Consider the following 14,699-nt stretch of genomic DNA (forward strand, 5'->3'; position numbering starts at 1 on the left):
GCATGGAAGAAGATAATGGGCCGCACGGCCCAACCCGTCCGTGGGTGTCTGAATACGCACGTTCCTGCTGCGTGTCCGAGAAGTCAGGGGGATATCAGGCACGTGATGGCAGGAATATGCACGTTTAGCTTGCGTGTTGACTTCCCATAGGGTCAGAGCTTCCTGAGAAGCTCGCAACCCGAGCTGCTCCGCCCGTGGCCTTCAGATGTCACTCTCAGCTCCTATGCCACAAATGTGAGCTGGAAACAAGACCCCCTCGAGCTGATAAGGGTCCGTCTTGGAAATAGGGCCTCCGGCCTGCGGGAGCCTCGGACTGAACCTGATTAGTCTGAGGCTCGTCCTGCTAAACAGCCCGTGGGAAATCCAGGGCGTACAGAATTCCAATAGTTTTGTAAACATATATCTCTTTCATCATTTATGGGTATTATTTCATAGTCTCAATCTCAAAAGCAGTAATAAGAACATATAATAAATATATTGTTATTATTGCTATTATTAAATGAGAGAAAATGAGTATCTACATAACCTGTGTGCATATATAAATTTAAGGTATTATAAACATATGAATTAGCCTGACACGTAATCATTCAATATAGTTATATTCTCTACCAAAAATATATTAGATATACATATACAATAAGTTGTGTATCTACTTTTCTTCCACGTAGCCCCTTACATGCAAACTATATTATTATGCATGTAGGACAAAGGCTCATATACATACACGATACACAACAGTTTATTTTATTTATTGACCAACGGCTGCACCAATATCCATAACGTCTACTTCTTAAATTATAGTTAAAAATAACTTTATTTTTTAAAAAATAATTTGAATAATCATATAAGTTATGAGATTTAAAAAATGTTATTTTGTAGAAAAAAAAAAACTGATTAGTATATAATAAATGTAGCTTAATACTTTAGATTTTTTAATTAGTAAATAGACTTAATTAAATTGGTTATATATAAACACCATTTGCTTGAAGGAAAGTTCCCCTTACAAAGTATTTTTGTGTTTTGGTAATTGATATTTGAACTTTTTCATTGTTTACTTTATGGAGTACTCTTTTCTTCAAGATTTAGACAATGATAAGGGTAGTTTGATGATAAGAGTTCGAGTTTGTAGGATGTGGGAATCAATCAACACCAAGAAAAATGGAGAACTTATCAGTCTTGACATGATTTTCATTGATGAAAAGGTATACAAAAAATCTTTTTATCCTATTATATTGTCTATTTTTTTCAATTATTTTATACTTAATATAATATGGATTTTTGTGACAGGAAAATCTTATGCATGCAACAATCGGAAAAAATTTAGTTACCAAGTTGAAGCACCTTTTGAGTGAGGGTTGTTTATATAGTATAAAAAATTTAAAAGTGGTTGCAAGCACAGGCGAGTACAAACCTCTTTCTAATGAGAACAAACTTCTTTTTTTGGTTACAACTTCCCTAAAGAAGTTGGAAGAAGGAATTGTTAAGATTCCAATCAATGGATTTCAATTCATATCTCAAAGTTTAATTGATTTACGTGTCAATGACAATACAATCCTCTCAGGTACTTGTATCATTTTTTATATTTTTTAATTTATATTTTAAAAAAATTATCTTTGTATTCTAATGATATTTTTTTGGGGGTGCTATTTTAGATGTTGTTGGATGCTTGTGTGGAGTGGGTGACATTGAGATTGTTGGAGGTAACTGGAAAAAAAGAGACATAAAAATTATAACAAATTAGTAAGTTTTAACATGGTCATAAAAATTAAAATTATGTGTATGTTTCTTATTATTGGTTTATTTTATAAATCTTTCATATTCTGCCTTTATTTTTTTTTAGTTAACATTGAATTTTTTTTTCCTTTATAGTTCGGTGACAACAAAAATAACTTTATGGGGAGATTTGGGGGAGATGTTTGATCGTGAGTTGTATAAAAAAGATGACAAACCATTTATAGTGATACTCACTTCCACAACAATTAAAAGATTCCAAGGTGATAATTTTTTGACATCTCACCAATTATACTTTTTTTTAAAAAAAAAAAAAATCAATGTGTATACCTCACTATTATAGTCAAGTTATTTTTTTATTGAAATTTATATTCTTGGCTTTGTGTATCTTATTTTATACTCAAGTTTTGTATATCTTACTATTATATATTAAGTTTGATATGTCAAAAATAATTTTATTGAATTTTACAATTACTTTAAATAGGTGAAGTCATTTTTTCTACAACAAGTGCAACAAAAATATATATTAATCTTGAAATAGATTATGTGACATCTTTAATTGAGAGATTTTCCACCACCTCCAACCGAGTGCAAGATATTGAAAGTTCCAACGTCAATAGGCTTTCTCTTGAGGAAGAGATGTTCCTCAATCGTTTGAGTATTAAAGAAATGTTAGAGGCTAATTTGGGTGATCAAGTCAAGGTAATCATTTTCCATTCTCTTCATCATTCTCTGACTATTCTATTATTTATTCCTTAATGTTCCTATGTCTAATTGTTTGATTTATATTTTTCTATGGTTTGTGTTTAATTGTAGGAGTGCATTGTTACAATAAGGTGCAAAATTATTGGTATAGACAACACTTTTGGATGGTATTATATATCATGCAAAACGTGTTTAAAAAAAATCATACCTACAAATGGTGTTTATATGTGCGGCACTTGCAAGAAAATATGTGATTACCCTCTTGTGATGTAAGAGCAATAATGTTGGTGATTTTTTTTTTTAAAAAAAAAATCTTGATTATTTTATTTGATCTATTCTAACTTTTGTTTTTGTCTAATGTAGGTACAAAATACATATAAGAGTCATGGATAAAACTGGAGAAACAACTTTTGTTTTATTCAATGTTATAGCTGAAAAATTACTTGATACATCTGCACACAAGTTATTCAATAGATTATCTTCAAACAATAATCTTCCTACAGAGATTGAAACTCTTTGTGGAAAAGATTTTGTTTATAAGTTAAGATTGAATGAATATAACTTAAAAGAGGGTCTTGAAAATTTTACCGTATCCAAGATTTTTGTGCCTAATGAGAAATTAGAACAAGAACATGAATCAAAGAAAGTAAAGAAGGTAATTTTTTTAAAATGCAAGGTTTAATTTGTGTGTGATATATGTAATTTAAATAAATATATTTATTATTTGTTTTGTAGGAAAAATTTACTACAAATGATGGAGATGAGAAACTAAGGGTAACAAAAGAAAATCATTCTCAAGATGTGGTAATTTCATTAACTCCCATTTCTAAATTGATATTTCTTATTATTAAAATGAATATGATTTGTGTTCATATTTTTTTCTTCTAAAAATTAAATTGCAGGGTCATCATGATTTTGGAGATTCTGTGGAAGACTATGGTCTCACTGTTCAAAGTGGAAAGAGAAAAAAGCATGTTGTAGTTGATGATGAAGATGATGATTAAGTTGATGATAGTAAAATTATTCAATTTTAAGGATTTGCTTAGTAGTTTGGTGGACTATCTTTCCACATGTGTGTTTAATTTAATTTTATATCTAAGTGTGGTGTAATATGATATTTCTCATTCCTTATTAATCTATGTTTTTATTTAGAATTATTATTGCATTGATCACAATTCATTTCATTGTCTATTTTCAAAATAACCCATAAAAAATATTAAGATTTATCTATTAAATAAAAAAAAATTGATCAAGTCCATTAGACTTAATAAATCTCATAATCTATTACTTAATGGACTTTTAATCTACTAACAGTATTTGTCAACAAATCATTTTCATTTTCAATAATTTTATTAATGAGATAATATCTCATATATAGAAAATTATAATTTTGTTCTTGATTGAATATTAGACGAGTAAAGAGTCTTTATTTATAAGTATAACAAGTAAAAAAAGAATGAAAAAAATGTGAGCATAGTGGCACTTGAATCAACAAGTTGATGAAACGAGAATTTCTACAAAATATTCTAATTTTAATGGTTATGACTAAAACTTTTTTTTTGGTATTATTTTGTCAAATGTATACATGTAAATATTAGTGTTTCCTTAATTATATTTTATTTTGTTATGTTCTTTCATACACATTTACATTCTTTTTTTAGGAAAAAAAATTAATAATCATTAATAATAATAGTATTAAAAATTATGATTAATATATTAAATTAATATTAGTAATAGTTCTTAATTTAAATGTTTAAGTTTTTTTTTAAATATTGGTGTTATTCTTATTATATTGATTTCAAAATCATGATGATATGTAAGAATAATTTTTATAATTTAAATGTATTATAAATTGTTTATTATATATAATAGAATAATTTTATATTATTATTATAATGAGAGTTAAAATTTTATATTATCATTATATGAATAAATTTATTATATACATATATATTTACATATACTATTAATTATAACATAACAAATATATATAAGTTCAAGTAATAATAATTTTGTATCTATATATAGTAGAATAGTATTATATTATTATATGTATAGTTTTATTTACATATATATATTATAATAATAATAATAATAATATGGAGTTAAAACTTTATATTATTATTATTATTATTATTATATGAGTGACCATTCAAATCATCATTGTTTGAATTATTAATAATTATTATATATATGTAAAATAGGCTATTTAATTCATATGATTATAAAACTTTAAATTTATATACATTATTCTCTCATCTTAAAAAATAACTTTATTACCTAAAACAATAACTAATTAATTAGAAAACAGTTACATATATATACACGTGTAGTTATAGTATATAACACAATATTATTATAATAACAATAATAATAGTACAAAAAATATGTAACATATATATGTATATATATGCATATTATAAATTGTTTATTATATATAATAGAATAATTTTATATTATTATTATAATGAGAGTTAAAGTTTTATATTATCATTATCTGAATAAATTTATTATATACATATATATTTACATATACTATTAATTATAATATAACAAGTTCAAATAATAATAATTATGTATCTATATATAATAAAATAGTATTATATGTATATATGTATAGTTTTATTTACATATATATATTATTATAATAATAATATGGAGTTAAAACTTTATATTATTATTATTATTATTATATGAGTGACCATTCAAATCATCATTATTTGAATTATTGATAATTATTATATATATGTAAAATAGGCCATTTAATTCATATGATTATAAAACTTTAAATTTATATACATTATTCTCTCATCTTATTATTAATAATAATAATAATAATAATATATTTATTATATGTTATTATTACTGGTTTTGACTATGAAATAATATCCATAACTACAAAACCATTAAAATTCTATCTCCTCTTTATATATCTTAACTATATCTCATTAATAATAATAATAATAATTGTAATTAATTTCTAATTTTACTTCCTAACTGATTAATTAAAAAACAGTTACATATATATACATGTATAGTTATAGTATATGATACAATATTATTATAATAACAATAATAATAGTACAAAAAATACGTAACATATATATGTATATATATGCATTTATCTAAATATATATATATATATAAATTAATGACATTAATGACATATAGGTGAAGGCTTACCGTTAAAATACTTCCAAGAATTTAACTTTTATTATATGCATATGAGTTATATTAATAAAAATAACATATATATGCATATATAAATTTCAAATGTTATAACAATATGAATTAAATATCTTATTAAATAATAATACCAACGTAACAAAATTTGAATTTATTTGAATTATTTTTCAATTTCAGGTTATATTCATTAGTAAAATAAATTTTTGTTTCATTAACTATACTAAAAAAGTCACTTATACATTTCTCTTTTCTCAAAGCACACCACATTTTACTATAAATAATGTGGTTATAAAAAAAGGAAAGGTCAAACAATTATTCTTCACATCATATATATATACACACACATTGAAATGTAAGAAAAGGAAAAAATATTAGATTTTTGAGATCTTGATGAGGAGCGATTCCAAGGTATTTGGGAGGAAAAAATGTGATCTTACAATAGAGTTGCACTTAGACTAAATGTATTTTTAGTTTCATTGTTCTAATTATTAGCTTTACTATATTAATAAAGAATACAAGTTCATGTGTCTATGAAATATCATTATTTTCTTTATATATATATATGTGTGTATTGCACTTTACTTTTGAGCAAATTGTGTTCACCTTGCAATTATATAAAGTTAAGAGAGTTTTAACTTTGTTTTATTTGATAAAATATTGAAAAAAATGAATTAAAAAATATATCAAAACAAATTTCTTTAATCTTTTTTTTTTTCAAGGATTGCATTTTCCATTTTTTTTAATAAAAAATATCGTTTGAGTTGTTTATTATTTTGTATTGCATGTTCTTATAAATTAGTATTGTTGTTTTATTTCTTCTCAGCTATAAAATTTTTCTTCTTGCGTTTGAGATTCCTACGACCCAAAGCTAAGTAAAGGTAAGTATATCAATCTATATTTTTGTCATTTTTTAATATTGTACATATTTTTTTACATAAAAATCTTGAAGATTGCATAACAAAACTATATTGTTTTTAACTCATGTTTTTTTTTTCTAATACTGTGACACAAATTATAAATATAAGTAAGAAGTGTTTATTAGTACAAATATCAATAATAATTTTAAAAGTGTTTATTAATGTTAATAATAATTTACGTTCCTTTTAAAAAAAATGGATTTATTAATCATTAATAATAGTAGTAAAAATTGTGATTAATATATTATAACTAATAATTGTTTGCGTTTTCTTTTATTATATTATTTTTCTTGATTCTTATTTACATTCATATTTTTTTTAAAAAGATAACCATTAAAAGTAATACTAATATTTTATATTTATAATTGTAATAATACAAGTATTAATATTAATAATAATTTCAAAAGTATATAAGTTATTTTTTATTTTATATTGATTTATAATTTTTAACAAATTCAATTGCATCACCCAAATTGTAATTAAATATTCAAATGTATTAAATCTCAAAATCTTTTTTTATAGTTTTTTGATAATTGAATTTAGCTTAAAAAATAAAAGGTCAAATTAGTTTGTCACGACACATTTTCGATAAAATTACAAATTAAAAATCTTTTTATCTTTTGTTAATTTTTCTTGGCTGACCTCCTCATTATCTAGAGATGTGTTTTTATTTTTATTTTGAATTTTTAGAACTTAGCTTATTTTTTGAATTACATTTTTTTAGAGTTTTTTGATGATTGAGTTTAACTTAAGAAAAAAAAAAGTCAAATTAGCTTAACACACAACACGTTTTTGATATAATTACAAATTAGAAATCTTTTTATTTTTTGTTTAATTTTCTTGACCGACCTTCTCATTATAAAAAGATTGGTTTTTATTTTTTGAATTTTTCCTATTTTTTAATTACTTAACAAACATATATAAAGCTTCAACTAATAATAATAATAATAATAATAACATACATGTCTAGGTATATAATAAATTTCTAATAAATAAAATTATTTCTTTAATTGTGAAATCATTTTTAAATTTTTTCATATAATAATAACAACAATACTAATAACAAAATAAACATATATAAACCTTTAAATACTACTACTAATAATAATATGTAAATATATATAATATATATTTTAATAAATAAACATAAAATTTTAAGCGGTAATAATAATATTAATTATAACGTATATGTAAATGTAAATAATAATAATAATAATAATATGTAAACATATATGTATATAATAAAAATAATAACATAACAAATATATATAATAATAAAGCTTTAACTAATAATAATAATATATATATGTTTATAATAAATTTTATTAACATTCCATATAATATAAATTTGTTCAAATATATTTTTTTGGGTAAGTTAGTAAGTTCTTCATTCATAAACAATGTTTACAAAAGACAACCCCCCTAAAAGAGACACACGTCAAACAAATTACAAAACCCACCCTCTAAAATAACTCCTCAAAATAGAATATACAACATAAATTCATAGTTTTTTTTCGCTCAAAGTTACAAGAGATTTAATCCTCCGGTTTTGATAGAAAGTTAAGTGCAATGATATTTTTAAAGATTATTTGTACTAGACAATATGTATTTAGCAAAAAAAAAGTACAACAATAGTCATTTAATTTTTTTGACTACTATCAACTTTCTTGTGCAAGATAGAATTTTCTTAACTTTAAAATCAAAAAAAAAAAAAAAACTCCAGCATATACAATGAGTGTCTCAATCACTATTTTTAGTCAATTCCACATATATTGTATATTTATTTAAAACTAAATTAGTCTAATTGCATAAAAATTAATGTCAGTGAGTATGTATTTACATCCTCATTTATCCATTATAAATAGATTATATATAGATATGGATGGTTAAATATTATTTAAGATGATTATTAGAAATATATGAATATATTTATTTTAAAATTAATAGTTATTACAATAAATTTCTAAATTATCTTTTGGAAAAATTAAATCATAGGGATGTTGTTATTTCAAAAAATAAAAGTAATGCATTACAATATTTATATTATTTTTTTTATCATTAGATAATTTCAATATATTATTTTTTATATAATTTTTCTTATTTTTCTAATCAAATTTATTTTACAAAAAAGCCACATTAGTATGAAAATATAAGAAAATTCTAAATTAAAATTGCAAACAAAAACCACATAAAATAATAGTTCTAATATATAATATAAGCAAAAATTTCACAAATGAGAATCTCATATTTATTAAACATGTGTTCTTAAGAAACTCTTAATTTTTTAAATATCACAAAGTATTATTAATATAATAAAATGGTTCAAATATACACATATATACTCTCAATATTGACTTAAATAAATAACCATAAATAATCATATGTAGATTTAATACAAAACTTCAAATAGACATCTTATATATGACAAAAATTTAGGACTAAAATATGAAAAATAATTAATGTAATTTTACCACATATCTTATATAAGAATTTTTATCCTTCACAAATATCTCATGCCCTTAATATTTACTTATTTTATATGATTATAAAGTCATGACAACCAAAATAATGAAATCATAAACAAATTGTTACTTGTGATTAAGGAAGTGCAGTAGTATTGAAGCACAAAGAGTATTTTAGCACAAAAAAGCTACTTTCTAAAGAAAAAATACAACTATGATTATTATTGGCGATTAAAATTACGTCACTTTTACTACATAATACATAATAAATTATTTGTGAATAATAAATAATTATCTCAACAAAATACAAACATTTCAGGGAGGAATTAAACAAAAATAAAATGGAACATATACAATATTTTTTTAATAAAAATTTTGAATATAAGTTTTATTTTTAAATATTTTTTGTTGAATCTTTCAAATTACATTCCAATTTTCATATATTTCATAATATACTTTATTCTTTCATATTATTGTACAGACTAAATGGAGCTAATTACTGCAACCATCCAAGAGTTTAGTGGTTCAAGGAATATCTCCGAAGAATTTTCTTACTTATGTCGTCAACTCACAGCTATAGCTCGACATGAAAGGATTCAAAGATTACAACTTCATAAATATTTATTGAGTGTTCAATGTCACACTAAAAAAACTGAATTATCTATCCTTCGAAAGAACATATGCAAACATGCAAGATTCAAGAGAAAAATTACTATTATCCACAATAGATTTAAACATGATTTAAGTAAGCGAATCATTTTGATCTTACAAGTCGTGGTTTTTTTCACAAAATCTATGAAGTTGGACAAGCTAAGAAGTGAAATTGAATTGATTCAATCAAATGGTATATCATTCTTCATTTTATAAATTTTATTTCTATTTACACATCAAACAAAATATTATCCTGTTATATGTATAGATATTTGTATTAATAATTAACAAACATATTTGTTTCTAACATGTTTCAGTTCAGATTCTCCTCCAACCAAATGGAAGTATAGATGACAATTATACTACATCAATACAAATTAATCCAAACAGGCAAAAAAATAAAGAAAAACGTCTTCTTCAAATAGGTATATTCTCTTTGAGATAAAAGTTTGTTATTTATCCTTCATGCTTCTAATATTTAAAAAATACTAATTATTTATGCTTTTGAAACTACAAAAAAAAAAAAAACAGTTGAATACGAACAAGTAAAAAGAATACGTCACTATAATAACGAGGATGCAAATGATTCAACCGAAAAAGACCAACACAAAGAAGTTAGTATCCATGGACTTCGTAGCATACAATTGGAGGGGAAACAAGGTAATTTTATATTTTTGTTGTCGTATTCACTTGAAAAATTTGCATATTATATCTTTATCAATATATATTTTTTTCATTTGATAGCTCATTACACAACACCATGGAATTTCGGACCCCCTACATATACATGCCAATATTGTGGTGCTATTTTATGGTATGAGGAACGAACTAAAAAAACCCAAAATGCTTCACAACCCAAATTCTCTTTTTGTTGTATGGAAGGACGTGTGCAAATACCACTAATGAAAGAAACACCTCATTTACTCAAATATCTCCTCGGACCAGATTCTGCCCAAAAGGGCTTGAAGTTTCGAAGAAATATACGAGCTTATAACTCCATGTTTGCTTTCACATCAATGGGAGGCCGAGTTGATACGTCGATCAACAAATCTAGAGGTCCTTATGTATTCCGGATGAGCGGTCAAAATTATCACCACATTGGTTCGTTATTGCCAGATGTTGGGAAAAAACCACAATTTGCTCAACTATATATATATGACACTGAAAATGAGATTGGAAACAGAATCAACACATTATCAAGTCAGGGGAGAAAGCCAGAAATAGAACATGAAATTGTCCAAGAATTATCTGAAATGTTGGATCAACATAATAGTTTGGTCAAATCTTTTCGAATGGCAAGGGATAGATTCAAAGAACAACCTGAATCAACGTTTCATTTAAGACTCTTAAGTCGCAGGGCTACAGATGGTCGTCAGTACAATATGCCAACAGCATCTGAAGTAGCAGGCTTAATAATTGGTGATTTTAGTGAAGCAAACTACCAACGCGACGTTATTGTAGAGCATCGAACTAACGGACTTCAGAGAATCACTGATTTGCATCCAAGTTTCATGTCTATGACATATCCATTGATACACCCTTATGGTGAAGATGGATATAGAATTGATATACTCTTAAGAGACTTAACTAAGACCTCTTTCAAGAGGCAAAAGTTGATAATGAGGCAACAATATTGTTTTAGGATGCAGCAAAGATTAAATGAGGGGCACACTCTTCTCCGAGCTAGTAGACTACTACAACAATATATAGTTGATTCTTACATGGCAATTGAAGAAGAAAGATTCCGTTGGATACGAAATAATAAAAAAAAACTCCGATCAGATCTTTACTCCGGCTTAATGGACGCTGTTCATCGAGGTGATTCCGATTGTTCAAGAGTTGGAAAATCAATTATTTTGCCTTCATCACACACTGGAGGACCACGATATAGAGTTCAAAATTACCAAGATGCAATGGCCATTTGTAAGTGGGCAGGATATCCTGATTTGTTTCTTACTTTCACTTGCAACCCAAAGTGGCCAGAAATAAATAATATGCTGCATTTGATTGGGCAAAAAGATGATGACAATCAAGTGGATATCATATGCAGAGTTTTTGAGATAAAGTTATTCCAACTAATGCAGGATCTCAAAAAAGGAAAACCATTTGGAAAAATAATTGCATGTAAGTCATCTTCGTATTCATATCCACAACAAATTTATTTTATTTGTTAATGAAAAATGTGGGCAAAAGTAATACATTAACAATTTCTATCAAAATATTTCAAAACTAAGTTTCACTTCGAATTTTTGCAGGTCTTTACACAATTGAGTTCCAAAAAAGAGGCTTGCCCCATGCACATATACTTCTTTTCTTACACCAAACATTGAAAAATCCATCAGCAAATCATATTGATGAAATAATAAGTGCAGAAATCCCAGACGTACATATCGATCCTGATGGTTATAATGCAGTCAACAAATTTATGATTCATGGACCCTGTGGCAAGCTCAATCCTAACTCTCCGTGTATGATGCAAGGCAAGCGCACAAAATATTTTCCTAAAAAATTCACAGACCAAACGACTGTTGACACAGATGGCTTTCCGGTTTACAAAAGAAGAAATACAGGTATCCGTGTTGAAAAGAAAAATGTCTTCTTAGATAATCGTTATGTGGTCCCTTATAATAGGAATTTGATTGTCAAATTTGATGCACATATTAATGTTGAGATTTGCAATTACTCAAGGTCAGTCAAATATCTATTTAAGTACGTTCATAAAGGGTCTGATAGAACAACAGCAACAATAGAATCTATTGACACTGCTGAACAAATAGATGAGATCAAAACATATCTTGACTGTAGATACATATCAGCAACTGAAGCTTGCTGGAGAATCTTCCAGTTTGACATACATTACAGACAACCAGCTGTTGAAAGATTACCATTCCATTTGCCTGGAGAGCATACAATAATATTTGAAGAGAACAATTGCACCGAAAATGTGCTTTGCATACCCGGAATAGAAAAAACAAAGTTCACTGAATGGTTAGAGACAAACAAGAATTATGAGGATGCGCGTGAACTAACTTATTCTGATTTTCCTACATGTTGGGTTTGGAATTCAAAAGACAAAACATGGACAAGGAGAAAAAGCAGCATAGCAATTGGAAGAATTTACTTTGCACATCCTTCAACTGGAGAACGCTTCTATATGAGAATGATGCTCAACTTTGTCAAAGGAAGTACTTTGTTTGAAAGTATTAGAACAGTAAATGGAGTGACCTATCCTACTTTTAAAGCTGCATGCTATGCTTTGGGATTATTAGATGATGATAAAGAGTGGATCGATTGCTTGACTGAAGCTTCAATTTGGGCAACCGGAAATGAATTAAGACATCTTTTTGTCATGATACTCATTCATTGTCAGGTTTCCGATGCATCACAACTTTGGAAATCTAATTATACTACATTGTCAGAAGACATGGTTTCATTACAAAGGAAGAGATTTGGAATGAAGGACCTTCAACTAACTGAACAACAAGTGGAAGCATACACATTGTTCGAAATTGAAGGTATAATGCTGAAGATGGGAAAAAGTCTGAAAGACATAGATGGAATGCCCCTGCCTAATTCTTCTTTAATAAGAAACTCGGGTAATAGATTGGTCAATGAAGAGCTTGAATATGACCAAGATCAATTAAAAATATTGCATGAAAAATCATTTGCTGTTTTAAATCCTTGCCAAAAGTCAGCTTATGAAGCAATAATACATTCTGTGGAGAATGAAGAAGGCAATTTATTTTTTATCAATGGACATGGCGGTACTGGTAAAACATTTCTATGGAATACAATTATTGCAAAGCTCAGGTCACAATCAAAAATAGTCTTACCAGTTGCAACTTCAGGTATAGCAGCTTTATTATTACCTAATGGTAGGACAGCTCATTCACGATTTCGTATTCCCTTGGATGTAACAGCAGAGTCAACTTGTGAAATTCGACACGGCACCCAATTAGCTGCTCTTCTTATGAAAACCTCCTTGATCATTTGGGATGAGGCACCTATGGCAAATAAGTTCTGCTTTGAAGCTTTAGATAAAACCTTAAGGGATATTTTAAAAACAAGGTATGAAAATAGTGCTACCAAACCTTTTGGAGGACTTACAGTGGTATGTGGTGGCGATTTCCGTCAAATATTGCCAGTTGTCCCAAAGGGAACAAGAGCTGACATTGTTGATTCTTCTCTTAATTCATCCTACTTGTGGTCATTTTTCAAAGTATATCAGCTCAACCAAAATATGAGGCTCTATAATGGAAGTGTTAGTAGCTCTGAGGCTGCTAAAATCGCTTCTTTTGACAAATGGTTGTTGCAGGTTGGAGATGGTACATTATATGATGACATTGATAGACAATCAATTAAAATTCCTTCTGATATATGCAAAAAACCATCTGAAGATCCAATGAAATCTATAGTTGAAGCTATCTATCCTTCGCTTTTGCATAAGTACAATGATCCAGCATATTTGAAAGAAAGAGCTATATTAACGCCAAAAAATGAAATGGTTCATGAGTTAAATGAGATGATTATGAATATGATACAAGGAGAAGGGAGAACCTATTTCAGCTCTGACAATATATGCAAAGCAAGTGTAAACGCAAATGATGAAGACCTTCTATATCCACCTGAATTTTTGCATAGCTTGAAATTTAATGGCATCCCAAATCATGACATACGACTTAAGGAAGGTGTTCCTGTAATGCTACTTAGAAATTTGAATCAAACAGAAGGTCTATGCAATTGCACAAGGTTGATAGTCACCCGTCTTGGTAAATGGTCAATTAGAGGTGACATCATTTCTGGAACAAATATTGGTCAAAACGTAACGATTCCAAGAATTATCATGTCTCCCAATGAATCAAGGTGGCCATTCAAGCTCAATAGACGACAACTTCCTTTGGCCCCATGTTTTGCGATGACAATCAATAAAAGCCAAGGACAATCTCTTAAACATGTCGGCTTGTATCTCCCTAAGCAAGTATTCACTCATGGTCAATTATATGTTGCTATCTCTCGAGTTACAACAAGAGAATGATTGACCATAATA

General features: G+C 26.7%; 2 protein-coding genes across 2 annotated transcripts; both read left to right on the forward strand.

The window, feature by feature from the left end:
- Positions 1-1,058: 1,058 nt before the first annotated feature.
- LOC133806938 (replication factor A protein 1-like) lies at positions 1,059-3,440 on the forward strand. Its single transcript, XM_062245031.1, has 9 exons — positions 1,059-1,202; positions 1,288-1,561; positions 1,653-1,740; positions 1,870-1,922; positions 2,216-2,433; positions 2,548-2,603; positions 2,800-3,091; positions 3,172-3,240; positions 3,339-3,440. The coding sequence occupies exons 1-9, from the start codon at positions 1,059-1,061 to the stop codon at positions 3,438-3,440; spliced, it is 1,296 nt and encodes a 431-aa protein (XP_062101015.1).
- A 6,356-nt stretch (positions 3,441-9,796) lies between these two features.
- Positions 9,797-14,687, forward strand: LOC133806939 (uncharacterized). Its single transcript, XM_062245032.1, has 5 exons — positions 9,797-9,845; positions 9,970-10,077; positions 10,184-10,312; positions 10,397-11,776; positions 11,908-14,687. The coding sequence occupies exons 1-5, from the start codon at positions 9,797-9,799 to the stop codon at positions 14,685-14,687; spliced, it is 4,446 nt and encodes a 1,481-aa protein (XP_062101016.1).
- Positions 14,688-14,699: the final 12 nt, after the last annotated feature.

Source organism: Humulus lupulus, chromosome X (genome assembly GCF_963169125.1).
Source record: "Humulus lupulus chromosome X, drHumLupu1.1, whole genome shotgun sequence".
NCBI lineage: Eukaryota > Viridiplantae > Streptophyta > Magnoliopsida > Rosales > Cannabaceae > Humulus > Humulus lupulus.

Excerpts from the sequence above, each read along its gene's own strand:
- LOC133806938 (XM_062245031.1), top strand. The coding sequence starts at position 1,059 with ATGGAGTACTCTTTTCTTCAAGATTTAGACAATGATAAGGGTAGTTTG. Across the intron at positions 3,092-3,171 it reads AATCAAAGAAAGTAAAGAAG|GAAAAATTTACTACAAATGA; the intron begins GTAATTTTTTTA and ends TTTGTTTTGTAG. Across the intron at positions 3,241-3,338 it reads AAAATCATTCTCAAGATGTG|GGTCATCATGATTTTGGAGA; the intron begins GTAATTTCATTA and ends ATTAAATTGCAG.
- LOC133806939 (XM_062245032.1), top strand. The coding sequence starts at position 9,797 with ATGAAGTTGGACAAGCTAAGAAGTGAAATTGAATTGATTCAATCAAAT. Across the intron at positions 10,313-10,396 it reads ACAATTGGAGGGGAAACAAG|CTCATTACACAACACCATGG; the intron begins GTAATTTTATAT and ends TTCATTTGATAG. Across the intron at positions 11,777-11,907 it reads ATTTGGAAAAATAATTGCAT|GTCTTTACACAATTGAGTTC; the intron begins GTAAGTCATCTT and ends GAATTTTTGCAG.